Source organism: Chironomus tepperi, unplaced genomic scaffold, assembly GCF_022539635.2.
Source record: "Chironomus tepperi strain 1889 unplaced genomic scaffold, CSIRO-AGI_Ctep_v1 contig_34, whole genome shotgun sequence".
Lineage (NCBI taxonomy): Eukaryota > Metazoa > Arthropoda > Insecta > Diptera > Chironomidae > Chironomus > Chironomus tepperi.
Window position 1 is genome coordinate 1,308,245 of NW_027226156.1, and position 22,544 is coordinate 1,330,788.

General features: G+C 33.4%; 4 protein-coding genes and 1 non-coding gene across 5 annotated transcripts in view; 2 read left to right on the forward strand and 3 right to left on the reverse strand.

Moving 5' to 3' along the window:
* The window catches only part of Itpr (Inositol 1,4,5,-trisphosphate receptor), a 34,234-nt gene extending 21,472 nt beyond the window's left edge, over nt 1-12,762 (reverse strand). The window contains exon 1 of the mRNA XM_070649791.1: nt 12,473-12,762. The gene's annotated coding sequence lies outside the window, so the exon portion shown is untranslated. The remainder of the gene's footprint in view (nt 1-12,472) is intronic.
* Nucleotides 12,763-13,488: 726 nt separating this feature from the next.
* On the reverse strand, nt 13,489-15,238 carry yellow-g (L-dopachrome tautomerase yellow-g). Its single transcript, XM_070648108.1, has 2 exons — nt 14,154-15,238; nt 13,489-14,052 (listed from the first exon to the last, which is right to left on the reverse strand). Exons 1-2 carry the CDS (start codon nt 14,744-14,746, stop codon nt 13,509-13,511), a joined length of 1,137 nt encoding a protein of 378 aa, XP_070504209.1. The 5' UTR covers nt 14,747-15,238; the 3' UTR covers nt 13,489-13,508.
* A 1,185-nt stretch (nt 15,239-16,423) lies between these two features.
* LOC139097937 (uncharacterized) lies at nt 16,424-16,901 on the forward strand. Its single transcript, XM_070649964.1, has 2 exons — nt 16,424-16,520; nt 16,577-16,901. The coding sequence occupies exons 1-2, from the start codon at nt 16,468-16,470 to the stop codon at nt 16,899-16,901; spliced, it is 378 nt and encodes a 125-aa protein (XP_070506065.1). The 5' UTR covers nt 16,424-16,467.
* A 1,049-nt stretch (nt 16,902-17,950) lies between these two features.
* On the reverse strand, nt 17,951-18,879 carry LOC139096209 (carnosine N-methyltransferase-like). Its single transcript, XM_070647908.1, has 2 exons — nt 18,784-18,879; nt 17,951-18,353 (listed from the first exon to the last, which is right to left on the reverse strand). The coding sequence occupies exons 1-2, from the start codon at nt 18,834-18,836 to the stop codon at nt 18,026-18,028; spliced, it is 381 nt and encodes a 126-aa protein (XP_070504009.1). The 5' UTR covers nt 18,837-18,879; the 3' UTR covers nt 17,951-18,025.
* Nucleotides 18,880-20,504: 1,625 nt separating this feature from the next.
* Nucleotides 20,505-20,586, forward strand: TRNAS-AGA (transfer RNA serine (anticodon AGA)). Its single transcript has one exon. It is a non-coding gene; the product is annotated as a tRNA-Ser (tRNA).
* Nucleotides 20,587-22,544: the final 1,958 nt, after the last annotated feature.

Consider the following 22,544-nt stretch of genomic DNA (forward strand, 5'->3'; position numbering starts at 1 on the left):
CGAGCTGAGTTAGATCCTCTCGGGTCAAGCTGAGTTAGATCTACTCGGGTCGAGCTGAGTTAGATCTACTCGGATCGAGTCAAGTTACATCCTCAATCAAATCAGAATCAAACCCCAAACATCACATTTATCGCTCCAATCTGCCAATCAATCTAAGATGAATGCACTATCTCTTCCGCCTAGCACTAATCACCCGATACGATCGCATTACAAATTCTCACGTTTGTATCTTTACAATATTTATTCAAATTCCTTCAATTTCCTCAAACATTAAAAATTCTGCCTTAAATTGATTAAAATGAATAAATTTGCATGGGCATCGGTTCCATATAAAACAATATAAAAAGAATCGTATGAATATCAAATTTTTACAATTGAGAATTGTGTAGTAACCGAGAGCTGAGAATAATATGTAAATTTATTTTTTTGTGTTATTTATACAGTCATGTGGAAGGAAATTCCATTAAATAATCATATGGGTGGCAATTTCGTCATAGGAAAGTCGAGCTTTTTTTTGTGCGAATCTCTTTTTTTTTTGGGTATGAAATTTGAATTAATAATGAGGAAAATTTGAATATAATTGTAGCTTTTACGGAAGCAAAATGGAAATTAATTTTGGGTTTGAATTTAAATTCTGAAATTGAATTTTAATGCAAGCTTAAGCTTTGTTTAATCTCTGAGAGGATGTAACTTAGCTCGACCCGAGAGAATCTAACTCAGCTCGACCCGAGAGGATCTAACTCAGCTCGACACGAGAGGACATAACTTAGCTCGACCCGAGATGATCCAACTCAGCTCGTCCTAAAATGACTAAATTCCATTATTTCCACACAATAAATCAACAACAGCCTCCAAAAATATTCCCACGACATCTCAGTCAATATTTATCTCAATATAAACTTATCCAACCACAACTCAATTACCCATACCGTCTGTTGCTGATAGCAATTCAATCTGATTCGCGTTAAAATGATCATTTTATTATTACCAAACTGACTTCTTTAATAGCCATTCAGAATTCATATCTACAACGTGTATAATGATTCTATCATGACTGTGGTGTTGGCGTAGTGAACATTTAGCCTGAGGATTCATCGGTTTTTTATCAGACATGCTCGTGCTTGATGTGAATTAAAATAGGAATTTTTAAAAAGTCAGATGTGATTCAGAATGTGATGAATTTTTAACGAGTTTAATATTTAATGAGGATTTTAAATGTTGGAGTAATGAGAAGGGTTGGGATGGGGATTATAATTGGGTACTAAGTGGGTTTTTGGGGTGACTTATCAACTTTTAACATTCAAATAAGCCATATACAGCCATTATGGTGTGAAAAAATCACCTCTAAGTCAGTTTGACATCAAAATAATCGCCTATTTTGAAACATGCGCTAGATTCAGGAGAGACATTAATGTATCCCCAAAATATGGCGCACGGTTAGACAATTTTGCTGTTTTTTCGTGCATTTATGATTCTGAGACGTCTGGCTGGCTCCTAATCAGCCCCAACCCCCGATTAATCTCCATTTATCTCCCTCCAAATCAGCCCAATCTTTTAATAAACAATTCCCATCGTCATCACTTTTAGTCCTCATTTTATCTCTCACTATCAGCAAAAACAGCAAATTTCCAACTCAGCTGATATTCATGGCGTTGTTGATAACGATGAGTCGAATCATTGACTCAAAAAAAGCGAAGCAAAAAGTGTCACTTTTTACTTTCAATTCAATTTAAGGTCAAAACGATTGGATTGATGATAACCTATCGTATGACATTTAATCGGGTAGTAGAAAGAAGAAGCTTTGAGGAAGAAAAAGACGTTGTCGATTGATATAACAATTTTATTTAATTTGATGAGGAGAACGGAAGTGTTTGGACGTGTTAATTGTCTTTTTGGGATGATTCTTAATGAGATGGATATTAGGTCTGAATTTTACTAGATGTATGTATAGCTGTATGGCTTTTGGTAGAGTTGCCAGAACTCCAATGTGGAGAGTCCCCTCTAAGGTCCAGATTCCACTCCTTTTCGGAGCCATGACTCCAATAAAAGAGTGATTTTAGTGTCCGAAACCCAGTTGACCCGAGTTCTACCAAAATACCACCTTACCTTACCTCCCCACGTCATCAACTTGACTCAATAATTCTAAAGATCAAACTTCCTTAACATCCAACCTTTTTTTCTGCATAATCAAACCTTTAAGTCCATAAAAACAAACAAAAAATAGCCGTCAATTAAAGAAAAATAAAGCATATCGACAGTCTATCCCTACAGTAGCATGTCTATTCATCGCACGCATAACCAAAGGCATTTAACAGCTACATAATTAAACAACTTTTTCAATTCTTCTTGTTTTTTTCACTTGGGCAGTAAATGGTGGAACAAGTAGAAGAAGTTCAGTAAATTTCTAGTGAATTAAGGAAGATTTTGTAGAAGATTGGTTTGATTTGAGATGAGATTGAAGAGGATTTGGTTTGATTTTGAAGTTTTGTTGATTTAGATTGACTCTTTCATAGAAAATCAAGTTGAAGCTATGAGTTTGAGGAGCTTAAAGCCAACTTGAAGTTTGATTTATCGTATTTTAGTTGAACATCTTAAAGGATTCATTGTTGACAATTGAGTCTTTTGTCACTAAATCAGTCAAAAACAGCAATTCACATAAATCCTTCAAATTTCCCGACTTTCCACCTTTAAAACCCCTTGTCAAGATACCACCATCACTCCATGATCAAAATTATTATTAATTGATCCAATTAGTAGGAATAATGAAGCTTCAACATGTGACTAGGGCAATTAATTTCATCGTTGTTGATTCTTCAACCTTTCTTTACCGTTGGAATTTAATTATTTCACATTAATTACTGCCATTTTTTCGATAAATATTCTTTTGGATTGCGGTTAGGGTGGCTATCTATTTGGGGAGGAATTTTGGGTGTATCTTGGAATAAATCAGTGATGTTGTCATTTAGGCTATGAAGATGAATGGAAAGGCTCACTTGTTAGGTAACGCTTTTAGAGGGGTACGTAGGCTTAATTTGAGGTTGGATTTGGTGAAATCTAATCCAAGGTCTGAGTCATGTCGTCCAGGTACAGGATTTTTGACTTTATCTACACCATGTTCGTTCCTAGAAAGGAGGCACATGTACCACCCATACTATCTTTCTCGCCCTTCCTGCATACGCCCCATATACCTCGATATACATCAATTTTAGTCACCTCTTATGAAAAGAAGCTGTTGCTAGATATAGTATGACACTTGGTATTGGTAATTGGCAATCGGTAGTCAGCGAAAGTTTTGTACTACCAGCGAAAACCATAACCAAACCCAAGGGTGCGGAACTTCATCAATTTCACTTTAATCATTTCTTGATTGGCTCCACACCTTTGACTGGAGCTTTTATTATTTCATAAATTTTTATATTTATTTTCATTTCCACTTTTCTGTTGTTCTAATGAGTTATTAAACTTATAACAATAAAAGCAACAATCAACAATATTTTTATTGATAATTTTTATCGCTAATTATGTTTAGTTGAGTGTCGTTAGGCATGAAAATTGGATTAATTAAGTACTGCGTTCTGAATGATTTACTAATAAAAAGTTATATGGGTGTCGGCTTTCATGGCTTTAATCATATTGATTGATATGGATTTTTGTGGATTGATTGGAGATCTTATGTCTCGCACGTGTTCCTTAAAGGTGAAAATTTCTTCACTTTTATGAGCAAATTTAATGAACCTTTTTTACGATCCAAAAAGCTTTTTCAAACTCATTCACTTGAAAGACATCGTTAAACAGATTGAATTTGTTCACGGAAATTGAATCATTTTTATGTACTTTTTTTGTTACATCTAAATCGATTCAGAACTGTTTATAAACTGGAAGAAAATTCGAATAATTTTCTTAATCAAAATATTTATTGTAATATATTTTTTAAATAAACAGAACAAAAATCTCTTTGAAGATGATGTAAAATGTTTAGAATTTCAATTAAAGACCCAGATCTGACTAGTTGCGGCTTTTGAACAGGGCAATAATGTGACGATACACACCAGGCTGTTGTCATGGTTAGTGAAAGTTAGACAGAGGCATATTATGCGTATTTTATGTGGCATGGTCAAGTTTAGTGTGGGATTTAGGATTGAATCTGGTTATAATATGACAATTTATCCACTGCAAAGCAAATTCTAACCAAAAATCCATAGTTTCTTGAAGAATTCATACTATATCCTAGAAACTTCATACCCCTGATACCCATCCTTTCCTCATTACACCCCTGAACTACACTACATCACTCTACAAATACTCTTGACTCACTCAATTTACAATCAAATTCCCCTAAACTCCCATCCTAAAATTACTTAACATAAACAAAAAAGTAAATTTTCTTTACACCTGAATGAGTTCATTCAGATGAGATGAAAAAGCAGGAATTTTATTTCTTCTCCTTGAACTTTTTATCGATTTTGATCATTTCGATTTTTTTCTTTTTTTGAGGATTTTTATGTGAACTGATGCTTGATATTGTTTAGTTAAACATAAATAGCTTCAAAAGGGAAATACAGATGTAATTCAGATTATGTTGGGATATTATTTGGAGGAAATAAGCCTGTAAGACTCATTTAAACAACATGAAGATGTGGTTGGGTGTTGAGACACCCCAGTACCTTAGATTGGCTGCTTACTTGGCTGTAGGATTTAAGAAGTCGAATTCTGACTCTGCAGGGATCGTTTTTTTCTCCATGGAGAGTTAGCAGGACTTCGAGAGTCCGGAATCCAAAAAGATGCCACCACTATTGAGTCCTATCAACTCTGTCTCCATAGAGATTTTGTTAAGCATACCAAGTTTGTCATCCCAAATCCACCTTACCCAAATGACGTCTATAATCCAAAATTGCCAAAATAATCAGCTTTAATTCACCCACTTAATATTAAATTACTCGAAAAATTGAGTCATAAATTCACTATTTTTCAGTTATTTTCATTCATACCCGTTTGCTTACTCAATAAACTTTTTAAAGAAAACAAATATTTTTCGAGTCAATGAGATCAGTTTGCTGTGCATTTATTACACATCATTCGACTTTTGTTTACTAGAAATTGGATGAAAATAACAAATAAAAAAGTTTAATCAAAATAAACAGTTTTTTAATTAAAATGATGCTGAAGTGTGTCATGTTGCTGGTTATTGTTCGGATTTTTGGAGTTCCTCCAGCAAATCCATCAAACAAACCAATTCAAACATCCTGCGTGTCTCCCCATCATTTTACACAGCAAACAACATAGTCAAATAATTCAAAGGAAATTAAGTGGATAAAAGGAAGGAAGTTTGAATCACGGACAGCTGAAGAGCCCCATCAAGGCAATAATCTCTTGTGAAGGAAGTAAACATTGAAGAATTTGCTTCGTTTATGACAACATGTTGACGATGACAAGGTATCAATGAAGATGGGCAGTAGCTTGAAGGGTTCTACGACTTTGGTGTGGAAAATGATTTGAGTAAGTATTAGCTGTGTGAAGAATGCTTATTGGCACTTTTGATGACTTTTTGGGGATTTTGTTGAGTGGATTTTATTGCTTTTGAGTGGATAATTTGTGGAAATAATGTGAAAATTTGTGAATGAAAATTAGGCAAAAACAGAAGAACTTTTAGTGGTTTCACAGTTGAAGGAGCTTGGAGAGTGAGGAGATGGGTGTTGTGTAGGGGTCATCTCGGTTTCCCTCTACCACTACACCTTCCTTTGATCCAATTCTTCAATTTAATTAAGCTTGTCCAAACAAAAATCTCAGAAAAGTCATTGCAACTCAGCTTATACCTAGCATCAGTCAACATGCAATAACAAGCAGAACTTAGAACTCCAAAACTTGTTCAAACCAGTCAAACAGATCTCTTCTTTCATGTTTTTTTATCACAATTTGACAAGGGTTCCAAAACAATGGAATGAAAACAACAAAGACAATTCATTTATTGTGACCCAAATCCTTTTTTATCAGAATTCGGAATTCACCTGAGAATAAATGTTATTTTTTGATTCATCTGGTGACCTTTAAAAGGAGATTTAATGCTGGATGATACGGTCAATTTCACTTTGAATGTAGCTTTCATCCGATTTGGATAAGCAAATAAAATTGAAAATTTATGTTGGACTTTTTGGATATGACTTTTTGGGATTGAGTGAGCTGGGAAGAGGGTGGGACATCGAAGGCTGAGTTGGGGGGTCAAGGGGCAACTCCTCGTACCCAATTTTTACTCAGAAAATTGCTAGAACTTTTACAAAAAATAATCCAAAAATCCACCAAAATTTCTAAGATTTTTCACCCTACCCTCCTGGTTCCTAGTCAATATCCAGCAATTTCAACCATTTATGTCCCTTTGTGCCATTCAAATCAGATTCAACTTGTCAATATTAAAACCAGCAAGCACCACAAAACAATCTCATTTTTTTCTATTATCATTATTATTATTCTGTCCGTACACAAACTACTTAACCTCATAAAACTTCTAGCCAATAAAGTTATTCACATTCTACGGAAGTAAAACCTTCTCAAGTTCCATTGAGTGCTTACTTTTATGACACTCTTTCCACCCGACTGCAGTGCTATGTTCTATGTTTATCCTTTCAATCCACGATAAATAATATTAAAAAACATATCAAATTTCAGTTTACATTGGTGACATTAGCTCCGTTTTGAGCTGCCTTTGATGCCAATTTTATATGCTTTTTACTGCGTATGTGGAGGATTTTCTGTATTTGATGTGCTGAAATTTTTGTGTAATGCGATGAGGATTTATGGAATGAAAATTAAAGCTGAGAGGCTTTAAAGATGAGGAAAATTGGATTTTTTTAAGATAATTTCGCTTAAAAGCTTTTTGGAATTAATTTAGGAATTTAAGAAGGTAAAATGTTGCATGTGGAGATGATATGGGTTAGTGATGGGTAACCTGTGTGCCGCGACACATAAGTGTAAAACCAAAAATTCCCGTAAACTAACACTAAATGTGACCTTTAGTGGCTCTGTAAGACTATATAAATGTTGAACAATGGATATCCATCGCCCATAATAGCAGACACCCCTCTGCAACTCCTTCCATACAATTATGCTTTATCCTATCTTATACATCACACAACATCACACAATATACATCTTTAAAAATAATATTACAAAAGAATAATATCAAAAGAGGATACAGCATAATGCAGAGCATCTTATTCGTCTGTATGAGTATGAATGAATCATTCATGAGCTGTCTAACAAGCTCATTAACATGCACAGACACTTCACCTCAGGGCTTTTTATATGCGATTATTCTCGGCACATTGATGCAATTTTCATTGTGCTGGATTTAATGCTTTGTGCTTTGATTAGGAAAATGATGGAAAATTGCTAAAATATTCCAAAAATTCCAGATTAATTATTCATTCACAAGAGTGAAAATTGGATTAATTTTTCTTCCGTCAATTCCAAAGAGTAAACAGAAAAAAGGCTTCTCATGTCTCAGTCATCTTCTCAGAAGTTACTCACCGCATTAACCTCGAACTTCTTCATCAGATTACAAACTCAGTTCGAGAATGTTTATAAAAACATTAAAATTTCAGCTAACATATTGAAATTGATTCTGAGTTGTGGATGTAAACATGAGCGGTGCAGCTGATTGGATTTGAAGACTGTTGTAGGTAGAATGTGGGGGGATGTGAAGCGATGGACATGAAATAATTATTTAGGGACTGATGTCTACAGTACTGGGACCGATTCATTCGGTGTTTGACCGGTACACATCATTTCACGGAACTTCTTAATCCTATCCAAATTCTAATCACAAAGCAAACACTCAGCATGCTAATCTGATTTTCTAGTACATTTGCCATCCATGAATGTGGAAAATTCTTTCTATTGTGCCTCAAAATGGTGGAAAATTCCCTCACAAATGCTCACATTTTACGACTCTGAACAAATGAACAGAACAATAATTTCAAGAATGAATATTCAAGGGGAGAAAAGGAATGAAGACATGAATATGGATGATTGACAGAAGGAAAAAGCTTTAACGATGGAAATGAGCTTAAGACCCTTCATGACGGGTTTCGTTAAGCATTAAAATTTATTAGACTGCATGAAACTTTTGTCATTCTGTTTTATTTTCTTCATGAAGTATTCTGACATTAATTATGTAAGTTTATGTACAGTTTTAATTTTGTTTAAGAGCTTTTTCTTGAGATTTATGTAAATATTTGTTGAAAGCTTGTGCTGAGCGACCGTCGTGGAATGGACATTGAGGATGAATTGATGAGAAGGAAATTTAAATATTTTCTGTTTGTTTGGAAGATCAAAAGGATGATGAAGGTAGCATTTTGGTGCTGAGAAGCATGCTGGAGACTGTTATGAGCAGTGCTTGACGTCGACTCTAATTTTGTTCCAATTTTACTTTTCTATATAAAAATCGAGACGACTTCCAGCTCTAGTACTGAGGAATTTGAGGATAAGTCTCACAAAATTAGGTCATAGTCTAGGTGGGATGAGAAGGAGAGCTGTGTGTTGATGGCAAACCCTGAAAATGTCCATGCCATCAATATGTTGCAAAAGATATAAAGAATCCCAAATAGTTTGTCGTGCTTAGCTTCAGTGTTCTTATTGTCCTATTGTCTTGTCACTATGCTTCTTATTGATGCTTTAGCTAGACATCCATAGACAATCGTGATTCCAAACTTGGCAAAGAACCTTGTCTATGTTCAAGTCTAGCTATTATCTCAACATCATGCTTGCCTTTAACACTAACCATTTAGCTTCACTTCATGCCCATTTCCGACTCTAATTACTCAAATTTGTCACTTCAAAGGCTTCAACTTCCGTTTTTATTTGAAAATTCCTCGCACATCCAACTTCTCAACCTGTTACATTTCCTGAACACAATTAGAATGCAAGCTTTTTAACTGTCACGAATGCTTTTTTCTAATTTTTGAATTTGTATGTTAATGCTCAAATCCTTATTCAATGTTCTGTATTAAAAATTCATTGCTCGTGACAAAAAAGTGTTGCGACATTTTGTAAATTTATAATGAAGGGTTTGTGAATTATGAGATTAAAATAAGGTCGTAAATCTGTTAAGGATATTATTTATGAGTTGTTGTAGTTGTCAAGAGTGTTTTGGTGCTTGAATGGAGGTAGTGAGTTAGTGGATTGAGAGAAGGACTAAGCAGAATGAGGCTAGATAGGGAAAATTGCCAGGTAGCTTGCAGTCTACCTAAAAATCAATAAACACCATCCAAATCCCCTCCAAAACATCTTCAAAATCAATAAAAAGTACACAAAAAAAATACATCTTCATCATGCTTTATTTCTCGGATCATGAGACAAAAAGAAGTGGAAAGACGAGTACCAGAAGACATAAAAAATCTGTTACAACATTCAGGCACGAGACATAAGATACAATTTTATGTGAGTTGTCGTATCATGGCTATAAAAAGAATGTTTTGCTTTTTCTTATTTAATGTAACTTTTTGTTCCTTTATTGTTCACGTATTTTATTAGAATTTACAATTGACGGATTAAGAATGAGATGAAAATTTAGTTAAATTGGTAATGAAGAATGGAATGGAAATTCAAATGAGTTTGAGTAATTAGGGGAGACGTATGGAAATTATGTAAGGCTTAGGGGTCTACCCTGGGTGGAGTAGAGGGGTTGGGAAGTCAACAGATTGCAATGGAATCTATTCAAGGATGACTTATAAGGGTTTAGGAAGTTGAAGATGGTTTTCAGAGTGTCAAGTGAGTCTTACAGCTTCTGGCAACCAGATGACCACTATTGTAAAATGTTACAGAGTATTTACCCCTTAATGCCATCCATTGACCATCCATATGTCAATATACATGACCCAAAACATGATGCATTGCAGGTTTATTTAATAAACCATATGGAAATGAAGATTATCAAGTCGAAGGTTTGATTTAACCCCAAATCAACCCTTCCCTAACCACCCATCTTCTACATTAATGTAAGAATCAAACCACACAATCCTCAGCATTACAGTAAACATTCAGCAAACCTCTCTGAAACCTCCAAATGACCGTAAACATAAGAAACTTAACCTTCATCATTCATTTGCCTTACAAAATATTTATTCTGTTAGTTCAAATGAATCATTTAGAAGCAAAAAAAAACATTAAGACAGTTCATAGACACATGAAAAAAATGAGAGGAGCATCAAGGGAGAATAAAGAAGCGTTAATTAGATTCTAATGATGATGCTCAAAGTTCAAGTGATGTAATACTTCAAATGTGTTGAGTTTTCATCTAAATAAACTGATGAAAAGTAAGTATTAGGATGGAAATTCGTGTTAGTGAAGGTTGACTGACTGGGGTACATGACCCTATAGTTGTCAATGAACTTGACTAGTTCAGACAGTTTTGTGAGTTCCACTAATTCCTAATAGTCTTATTAAGCCTGTTAGTACTGTTAATTCCAACAGTCTTGTCAGCCTGGTCAGTCCTTCAGCCTCAACATCACCTTTCAGTCCTGCCCATCATTTCAGTCCTGCCAATCATATCAATCCTGCCCATCATATCATTCCTGCCAATCATGCCAGTCCTACCCATCATGTCAGTCCTACCCGCTTCGACAGTCCAACCCACCTCGACAGTCCTATCAGCCTGATCAGTCCTGACCATTCCGTCAGTACAGTCAGTCTAACCAATCCAAAAGTCAATCAATTCCATATTATTCTGTACATAGCAATAGTTCAAACCAATAACAATTACAATTACTTCTCATGTCCCTTTCACACTTTTAAAAATCACAAAAAAAATCCCTCAACTTACACAATAGAATCACAGCTCAAAAAGCCCTAAGACAACCGCAAATATTGCGGTAAACATCTAACAGCACGGACACTCATTCATTCTATACATACAATTTTACATTGTATCAGCTTATTTATTATCTTTTGTGTCTATTCTCATAAAATTCTTCACATCTATCCTATGTATACAGTCACAATAAGTCAGTCACTATAGAGTCGTTGATTCTAATTTAATTGTGACTTAATAGCAATGACAATTGTGCATTTAATTGAATATCAATAATATCAATGACTTATAAGTTTCTGTGCAATGAAAATTAATGAATAAATATGGAATTGACTGTGAAGGTTGATGCTGAAAAGGAGAACATTTTGGGACAGAAGATTTGTTGATTCTAAACATTGTTGCTCAACTTTTGAAAAATTGAACATTTATCCTTCAAATTGCTTGAATTTCTCAATGTCAAATGGATCATGATTCTTGTAAATAGCTTCCAGTCATTCTAATCTATTTCGATGCTTAGTGCTATTAAAATGATAAAAGCGAGCAATTTATAATAGTCGAGGATTGTTATTAATGACTTTATGCTTGAGAAAAAGTCAGGAGAGCATCGTTGTGGAAGCAAATTGAGTAATCTGACATTATGGTAGCTGTAGAGAATTCTAGGGTATGTCTGAGTATGGAAATGATTAGTTATAGGATCTCGAGGGGCATGTCACTTCGTAGAACTTGTTTTTTGGTCATAACTTGGACGGATTTTGGTGTAAAGAGATGAAACTTGGGATGTTGGTCGATTAGATGCGTCCGATTTGGAGATTGATGGTATCAATATTTATGATTGGTATTGAGTATACCGAGGGGCATGCAACTATGCAACTGTTGTTCAAAAATCTTGGCACACCTACATGGAAAGCCTCGACCAAAAATACACAGTCATGGCATTTTCAGTGTGCAGCGGCTCACAGTTTGGACAACATAGAATTCGATGAATCTTGAAATCGTATGACAGGCTGTACTGACAGAACTGTCTGAATTAGTGGAACTGTCAGGACTGATGAGAATGTCAGAACTGACGGAGCTGTCAGAACTGACGGAGCTGTCAGAACTGATAGAGCTAACAGAACTGTTGAGAATAATGAGACTGTTAAGACCAACATGACTGGTAGGACTGGCGAAACTGACTGGATAAGCAACACCAGTGAAGACATAATTCAAGAATTTCGGTCAATAAAGCTCAAAGAAACTCGAATTTCAACACAAAAATTCTCAAAATCTCAGAACATAAAATTCCGCGAATCTAATCAATTCTTAATTGCTTTTAATTGGATTTCAATTGGCTGTAAATTAGTAGTCCATACATAGACATAGACAGTCGACATAATTATTCCAATAAATCTAGATAGTCACAAATTCAGTAGCACAAAAAACATAATTTTTTAATTCACAATTTTTCATTCATTCTCATATTTTTTATTGAACACCACACATATGTTAGTGACACACAGTCAACTGTGTGATAACAGTCGACTGCTGTTGTTATCTCAAACTAATAAGCACAAAATATTTTTTTTTTTCATATTTGCATCTGCCGAGCTCAATTTTTACACATTATTTATTTTTTTATTTATTCTATTGCCAACACTTCGATATATCTCTTTTATAAGCAGTTCCACTTACGGAATTTTATACTTCTTTTTATTTTTTTGTTGCTTCTCCACACACGACACACAAAAAAGAATTGAAAGATTTCAATTTTAATTAATTTTTGATTTTTTGCATTTTAAAAATTTATCACAAAATTAACCAAGTTGTTGCCGAGATGTTAAGGAACAGCTTTATCACAATTTTATTGAGATTTTTCGCGACTTTTGGACCGAAAATTGTTAAAACAATAAAATAAAAAAATTATTTTTTTTTTTCATATATTCGAGAGTGAGTGGAGAAAATTCGGAACGTGATGTTGCGTTTTCAACGAACGAAATAGCACTGAGCTGGAACTTTTTTTTTTCATGTGTTGAGACAATTTTGTGTATTTACGGGTGAATTTTGGAGAGGAAATGAGAGAATATTGAGGGGAGCGTGGCTTGGTGTGCTTTTTGTATTGTGCAACTTACTGTGTGCTTTAATTTTAAGCTACAACCTCTATTTTGGGTTTTAATCATCATTTTTTGATTAGAAAGTCGTTAAAAATTATTTTAAGTATCTACAGTCATGAATATTTAAGAAATTGCCCGGCTTTTAGAGCTTTTGATTAAAAGCTCAAGTCCAGTGTCGACTTTTTGAATTTTGGCGGGATAATACGTTGATGAACAAGCTTTCGGATAGGAAATATAGGAAGCTTTCACATATAATAAGAACATTTGGTCAATGACTGTTTGAATGAGATGAATGTAGATGGTTTTGGACTAATTTCGGATATATTCGAATGTGATCGGACATATTCGGTTCTATTCGGATATATTCGGATGTACTCGGATAGATTCGGATGTACTCGGGCAGATTCGGATGCACTCGGACAGATTTGGATGTACTCGGATAGGTTCGTGTGTTTTCGGATAGATTCGAATGCACTCGGCTAGATTCGGATTTACTCGAATGGAACTAAACCGTAAATTACAATAAAAAGCACCCAATTTATTTCATTTTCTTTATTTTCATAACAATCACAATCAACAAATCTACCAAAATCTACTCAACTTATTCACATTTAATCCTAATCATTCTTAAAAACAGGATGAATAACAACGGAAGCTCCAACACATCCAAGATTATCAGAAATATAATCCTGGAAATTACTCTCAATAGTCCACATGTGTCTTCGATATCCAGGCATAACCTGTGTTGCCAATCGACAGTCACTGCCTCGTTGGACTTCAATGAAGTTTGATGCTTTAAAGCACGTCTCGGCATCCCACATGTAAATGTCTGACTGACCCTTGTATCTCATAAACACTCCAGACTTATTATCAGTTCCAAGTAGAACAATTTGCAGACCATGTGGCTTAGGTCCGATATCAACAACAGCACTGGAACCGACACCCTTTCTCAAATGTTCTGTCTTGATTGAGAAAAGTCGCGTGGATTTAAGGAATGTGAAGTAAAGGTACTTTCCACATGACTTCTGTACCAACAGGATATAGAGAACATCAGATCCACCTTGTTGTCCAGCACAGGCACCTGGAAGGACGACACGGAATGATCGGGCATTGCTGACATCCCAGACTAAGATTGCACGGCTTCCAGCGTCGGCGATGTAACTGGAAGTTAAGAAATTGTGAATTTTAGAAGACATAACCTCAAAATTTTTGATTTTTTTTTGGTTTTGGACCAAAAGCAGGCAAGTGCCAACCCAACTTACATGAAAGCATTTCCAGCCTCATCATACTCAACAACCAAATGCTGCAACCTCGAACTAGGCACAATGACACTACTCAATTCAATATTTTGTACAACACGTCCAGTTCTGACATTAATTCCGACAACTTTTGGTGGACATCGTCTAACAGGCTGATCTAATGTATGAACAAGTCCAACATCCAAAACCCATAAAATGTCATTTCCGTCCAAGAAAATGTCAACAGCTGATTGTAATGCCTGACAATTTCCCTCTTCCTGTAAACTCCAGCATGGATATGGAGTCACTGATGTCTGACACTGTCCACGTCTCATTGATATTTTACCGAGTGTAAATGGAACTCCAGGCTTGAGACGCGGAAGTGTCACAAAAGCTTCATCACGATGAATTTGTGATCGTGTCATGATGACATTTTTGGGTATGTAGCGACCTGACTGGACGTAAATGTTCTTTGTTGACTGGCATGGCCACACGAGGCTCGATCCACTGAGCTGGAATGTCAAGTCGTTGAGTACCTGCGTTGATAGACTACATGTCGCGTCCAGAAGTGGCACGAGTGCAAAAACTATAAGAAATTTTACTATTTGCGCCAGCATGACTTGCAGATGCACAAATGAATTGCATTTTGGTTCTGTGGTTGAATTTTATATTCAAAAAAACTTGCTTATTTTGCAAATAAGAAGGTAAGTTTTGTTTTTGGAGTGACGATAAAAGTTTGAGTTGAAATACTAAACATAAGAGAATTAAAGTGTGAGAATAGAATTCAAGTTCATTGACAAGGTGAGTGTCGCATGCTAGTAGAATGTTTTGGATAGAAAATGTGAGAAAATTTGTAAATAAATTTCTTTTTGGGGATTTGATGATGAGCACATGACGTGGAATATGATGAAAGATGTGTCGTCGGAACTAGGGGTTTTGACCCCTGAAACCGTTCTTTCCTTCCTCTTCTTCCTGAAATACGGCCTTTGTTAAGGCTATTGAGATCTCTGACTTTGAATTTATAAAATCCAACTCTTCGGATGTCAGGCCTACCCATGGTATTGCACTTTGTATAAGCAATGGCTATTTGATTCCCAAATTCACCTTCCTCCTCCACCCTACATCCTCCTCCTTTCTCTAATTCTAATTTTTATGAATCATGTTATTTGATTGCTAAGTTTGAGAGCCATAAGACCCAAACAATTACAGACACTGTATCATATTGAGCCTTTACAAATGACTGAATGCCGAATTTTCCATTTTAACCTACTCTGAACTCTAGGAACAGTGGTCATACAATAAAAATCGATGTATTTTGTACTGAAAAGTTGTTAACAAATTTCCTGACTTCTTTTGCATCAAACTTTATTAATTCATTTTAATAATCGAACTTGAAGCCTCATTTCCACAAATATGAAGCTTGCTGTTTTAATTTTTTATTTCTCTATTTGCTTATTGTCAGTAAAATCTAAGTAAGTCATTCAGAAATGTCCTAGTAAATTGTGATGTTAATTAATTTCAATCTCCAGAGGTGATGGCGGTCGAAGCTCATCAGGATCATCAGGATCATCAGGATCATCAAAAGGTTCAGTATCTCCACCTTCAACTTCATCAGCATCCAAACCACAAAAATCAAATTCAGCATATCCGATTCCAGTTGCTGTTGGAGGTTATCATTCAAGTTCAAGGCACTCTCAGAATTCGACAAGTCATAAAAGCAACAATTTTGATTTTAAGGTTGTTCATACTTTTTACTATCAAAAGTTTAAATATGAGAGATTGGAATCAATTATTAAGCAAATGATCATGCTTAGGACCAAGATTTTTGAATATAGTCTGTTACCAAGCTCTAATAAGCTTAATCGACCAAAATTTAACTGAAAGGAACATGGTGTGATTAGTCGATGGTATGTCTAGTAATAAACTTAAGGTTTGTCGAAGTGGCCGTGGAATTTAAGGTTTATAACTTGATGTACGGTCGACTAATCGCAGTCTGATTCACTCGGGTCAATGACCAATCTTAAGTTATCCGTCCCTTGACTCCAGGGGTGTCTTCAAGAGTGATATGTTGATGTTATTGATGCTATCCTCGCAGCATATCATCTATTCTCCCACAAAATCACATTTCCAGTATCATTATTCACCGTACAGTATCACAATACCATAGTGCCTGTCATTTAACACTTATAGTCATTGATGACATAATAAAAATACCAAAAAAATATCCAAAAATTGTTTCAATTTTTTACAACAATTTTCGACATTTCCTGTGAATTATTTCTACTTCCAACCATCATTTCAACACAATATCAAGTGTAAACTGTGAAATCAGGCTTGAATGATGAAGTCTGTCACTTTAATTTTCCTATTTTGTGCATTTTCATCTGCATTGTAAGCTTAAATACCTCAAATAATGCCCAAAATTTAATAATTTTCAATATTTTTAGATCAATGAACTTTGGCAAGCCACCAGCATCATCAAGTTTCAGTCAATCATCAAGTCAAAACGGTCAAAGTTCCAGTAGTAGTAGCAGCAATAGCTCAAATTCAGGTGGATCATTGAAATTCAGCTCCAGTGCAAGTAGCAGCTCATCAAATAACGGAAAAGCTCAAAGTTCAGCCAAATCAAGCAGCAATAGTGGAGGTTTGACCTTTTCTGGAGCTACAAATCAACCACCAACAGGAGCTAAAAGTGCCCCAGCAACTGCTAAACCAGCCAATGTGCCAATTGGAAAGGCTGGAGATGTGAATTTGTCACAATTTGCTTACTAAGGTTAATAAAATAATTTAATTCAAATTTCAACGGTTTTTATTCAAAAATTTGAAATATTTTCAACAAATTCAAGTTTGTGAAGCTTTTGGTCATTTCATGCCGTTCACCACTTGATGTAGATTCGGATGTAACATCCCCATGCTTTGATAGTGACATCAATTTCACCTTTTGGTGCCATTTGATTAGCTCCATTTAAGAAGTCACTCAAAATTGCACGATCCTTGTCTAATGTGTTGCTATCGTCCATGATTCTTTGAACATACTCGTTCATATAGACAACAAGATCTTCAAATGAGTCATCTTTGTGGTTTTCAAGTTCTCTCTTGATGAACTTAATGATCCATGAGGACAAGTTTTCCATGTTATAGACAGATGATGGACATGTTTCTGGTGATCCAGCTTGGGATTCTAAATTGGGAAAAATTAGTCAATTATAAGTTGACTTGATGAAGTTGAGTCATAGTCAAGTTGACTTGATGAAGTTGACTTCAAGTCAAGTCAGCTTGATGAAGTTTTATTCAAGTCAAGTTGACTTGATGAAGTTGAGCTCAAGTCAAGTTGACTTAATGAAGTTGAATTTCAAGTCAAGTTGACTTTATGAAGTTGAACTCAAATTAAGTCCACTTGATGAGGTTGAATTCAAGTCAAGTCAAGTCGATTTGATGTTTTTTTCAAATTTGATTGATAGAGTTGACAATTGTCTTCAAGTCAAGTCAATTTCAAGTCAAGTTGACTTCGATTTAGTCAAGTCAACTTGATCAATAAAATGAAATCTGTTCTTACCAGAAGCTAATGCCAATACGGCAACAAGAATGATTAAGAAGCTTTTCATTTTCAAATAATTTTTTGGTACTAATTGCAAGTATTTTCCTAAGAAGCTGCTTGGAACTGATGATCTAGTCAAGTCAAGCATTCATATTTATACAAAAGGAAAACTCTATTAAAAATTAATACTTCCTTCAATTGTCAAGAACAACAAGATAAAAAACTGAAAAATCGCAGTAAATTTTTACTGTAAATTTGATTCGTGATAATGTCCAGCACATGCTTAATATTTATCTATTTTATCTTTATCTAACTTTTTTATTACTTTCACATTATTCCTGTCCACATCATTACATTTTTAAAGTGCAAGGTCTGACAAATTGACATCACCGGTCTTCTTTGGTGGTGCCTTTGATGCCTTATCTCCATCAACACCTTTTGGTGGTCCACCAGCGCCTGCCTTCTTGCCATGACTCTTTTCACTGTTTCCAGGACTTTTGTCATTTCCAGGCTTGTTGTTGTTTCCTTTACCATTATTTCCAGTGCTTGGATTGCTTTGGCTGTTTCCATTAACGCGAATATTCTTGTCACCGGCTTTTTGGTTGGGTTTGTTGTTGTTGTTGTTGTTGTTGTTTTGGACTGAGCCGGTATTGGCTTCGTTGTTGTTGCCTTTTGGTGGTGGTTGACTGTAAAAAATTAGGAATTTTAAGGAAATTTGTTAATGATATTGATTGAAGTGATGGATGGGGGACTTGAAAGCTGTTCTTATTGGTCAACCCTTCAACATCTCATTTTCTGAATATTACAAGTCTGTTAATCGATCCTTAATCCTACAACAGGTCAGTATGACTCTAGCTTGGTGTCAAATCCGTGTTATATCAAATTTGGCATCAAGTTAGAGTCAAGCTGTCCTAAAACCTGAATGTTGATCGACTAACCGACTTGTTCTATTCGGGTTTAGCTCTGATTGCTGGTCCCATAATGCGCAGTGATGGATTTTGAGGTTTGACTAACTCATCGTCAATTCTTTCAGCCTAAACCACACCAGACTCTCCTGGTTATGTCATTGACTATTGCAGTACTCATCAATACTGGATCAAATTCCTATATACTTACGCAATGACACTCGCAACAACACAAATGACAACAAATAGGATTAAAAATTTCATTTTCACTTGATTCTTTGGATCTTGATTATTCCTCGAATTTAGGTATTAATTTGAAGCTAGTCTAATAAATTTTAATCAATTTATACTGAAAATTTATGATTGAAAAACCTAAAATTGTTAACAAAATGTTTTAGATTAACACATTTTTTAAATGACATTATAATGGGAAAATTTTGTTGATGTGAACAAAAAGTGATGTCCATACACGATTATGGGTTACTAATTGACATTTTGGAAGGTTAAATGATTAAGGCTAATTTTGGGTGGTAAGTGAAAGGTGTGAATTTGAGGTTGAGGCTAGGGTTTGTGGGACTGGTTGAATTTTAGAACGTCATGGAACTGTGTATGTAGGAAGCAAGATTATGATGAAAAATGGGGGGCCTATGATGATGAGACCAGGAGTTTACCCCTCAAGGGGATGGTAGGGATGCTTAATATGACATCAAAGTGCACTGGTAATTGTTTTAGATGGATAAAAATGACACTCATCCAGAAAGTGACCTTCTGGATACAAGGATGCAATTTATGATGAATCCGATGAACTCTTGCTAGCTAAATGCATCCCTGGTTGACAACAAGGCTCCCCAGTTTCTGGAAATTCCTAAAGCAAAAAAGAAACAAAATTTGAATTTTCAAAAAAAAAATTATTTCAACTTTATTTAGCGATTTTTTTTACTTTTTTTTATCATTACATGTTTTTTGATGTATTTAACAATTTTTTTTTTCATTTCTTGTTAATTTTTTATCATTTTTAAATTTTTCGAGGGTCAAAATTATTTTGTTTTGCTGTCTTTTTCTTCTTATTTATTTAAACTTTTTTTTTTCATTTTTTGATATTTATCATTTATTTTTTATGGAGAATTTGATGAATGATTAGTCAAGAAGAAAGGCTTTAAGTTGACTTGAATGTTGTTTTTCTTAGAAATTAGAGTCAACTTAGGTCATGTTTAGTCGACTTCCGGGTTGAATGGGGTTCAATATTGAAATCAAATCAACTTCAAATTCTGCACAATTTTGTCTGTTCTTTGCCTTTAATCCATGACAATGGAGTGTTCTAGGGGGGTTTAGGGGTTGAAAACCCTACCTGGAGTCGAACCCCCTCCCCTCATTTTTGAAGAAATCTTCAAAATTCACCATGATTCATCTTTATTCAAATCTCAACATTTTATCAAGTTTTTTGCATTTTTCCTCAATTTTAATTCATATTTTAATTAACCTTTCATCATTTTGATATTTTTTTGAATTTTATGCTTCATTTAATGCTGATAAATTCAAAATTAATTTATTTCTCTACTCCTTTATAAGAAGCAATTTCATTTAATTTCATGGTATGTGTTAAATGTGTTCATTTTATGAACAAAATTCAGTTTTTAAATTTCGATATTTTCATTTTAAATGTCATTTTAAGTTTTTCTTGTGAAATTATTAGGAAATAATAGAAATAAAAATTGTGTTGGTTTTGGTTTAAAAAATTTTAAAATTTAAATATTAAAAAAAAAAAATTATTTTAAAAAATTTTAAAACAATAAAATTTTTTTAAAAAAACTAAAATTTCTTAAAACATTTTTAAATATTGAAACCAAGAAAATTAATGAAAAGTTTGCATTAGTAGCGAAAAATAAAAGATAAAAATTATTCGCAAGCAAGTGATAAAAAAGGAAATTATAAGCAGTTGTGGCCGAGCGGTTAAGGCGTCTGACTAGAAATCAGATTCCCTCTGGGAGCGTAGGTTCAAGTCCTACCAACTGCGAAGGTTTTCTTGAAAGTTTCAATTTTTTTTTATTATTAAAAAAATTAAAAAATTTAATTTTAAAAAATTAAATTTTTAAAAAATTGAAATTTTAAAATTAAAATTTTAAAATTAAAAAATTTTAAAAATAATTTATTTTAAAGTTTTTCAAACAAACGTTAACAATTTAACCTCAAAAAATATTTCAATTTAAATCATGATTTTAAAATTTTTATTTTGGAATTTTCATGTTTTTTACTTTTCTTAAATTTTTTCAAGTTTATGTTTTCTTTCTTTTTAATTTTTAAAAATCTTCATTAAGGCATTTCGTCTTTTAATTCAATTTTAATATTTTTTTTTTTTGAAAAACTGCATTTTAATATTATTTAATTAACTTAAATTTCGGACATATATTTAGTCAGAATTTATCGTTTTTAATTTTTTGATCCAATTTTCAAAAACTAAAATTTTTATTTTTTAATTAATATTTTTATTAAAAAATTAGTAAAAACTGAAGAAATTTTCAAATTTTTATAACCTTACCTGCTATGCAATTGCTAGGTATACGTTTACAAATCCATCGATTTCCATTCAATAATTAAACTTAAATTTATAATTTTTTACTATTTTTTTTTTATTTTTTTATTAGTGAAACATTTTTATTTTTAGTTTTTCAATTTTTATATTATCGAAATGAAGTTTTTTTTGATTTATTTGGAAAAACTTTTTTGAAAATGTTTAAATTTGAGGTTAAAAATTTAAAATTATATATTTAAAAATAAAATTTAAAAAAATTGAATTTAAATTTTTAAAAAAATTTGTTTTAAAATATAAATTATTTATTTTAAATTTCAAATATAAAAACTTTTTAAATGAAATTTTAAAATTTTTAAATTATTTTTAAAAATATAAAATTTAAATTTAAATCCTCAAATTATTCACAATTTTTAAAATTTAATTTTTCCAAATTTTGATGTTAAATTTCAATTTTTTTATCTTCTTGTTGTTTTTGTTACCTAAAGCTGATCTTAAAATTAATTCTTATATTTTCATTATTTATAGATTTTTTAAATATATATTTTTTTGTTTTTTATGAACTAAAGCAGTGAGATTATATTTTGATTCTATTTTCATTGAACATTTCTAGCAAAATAAAGATTTTAAAAAATAAAATAAAAAAAAAAATCAATTAAATAATTTTAAAAATATAGAAATTTATTTGTTTTTTCATTAAGATAAGAACGGCATCATTTCTTCCATTAAGAAAAATTATTCATTATTTGTGTTTGTGTGTGTGTGTGTAATTTTTTTATGTATGTATGTGTGTGTTTGTGTGTCAGTGAAATTTTCTACTCTTTTTTCATTAAAGTTAAAAATCGTTTATTTAAGTTTTTTTTGGAGCATCTAGTGGAAATTGAAGAAATATTTTTACTTTTTTTTCTACTTTATTAAATTTTTTTTTTCTCTTATTTTTGTGTATAAAGCGATTCTCTTTTCTGGTTTTTTTTAGTTATTTTGACTAAAGCAATTTTTTTATAGACTATACATGAAAGTTTCTATTTCAAAATAAGTTTTTTTTAACTTCTATTGCTGTTTTTACAATATTTTTTAACAATTTTAAATCAAATTTTGAATTTTAAATTAATTTTTTTTGTTCAGCTGCCTTCACACTAGAATTCCTACGTTCAGGTGCCTTCACACTAGAGTTCCTAGGTTCAGGTGCCTTCACACTTGAGTTTCTAGCTTCAGATGCCTTCACACTAGAATTCCTAGGTTCAGGTGCCTTCACACTAGAGTTCTTAGGTTCAGGTGCCTTCACACTAGAATTCCTAGGTTCAGGTGCCTTCACACTAGAGTTCTAAGGTTCAGGTGCCTTCACACTAGAGTTTCTAGGTTCAGGTGCCTTCACACTAGAGTTCCTAGGTTCAGGTGCCTTCACACTAGAGTTTCTAGGTTCAGGTGCCTTCACACTAGAGTTT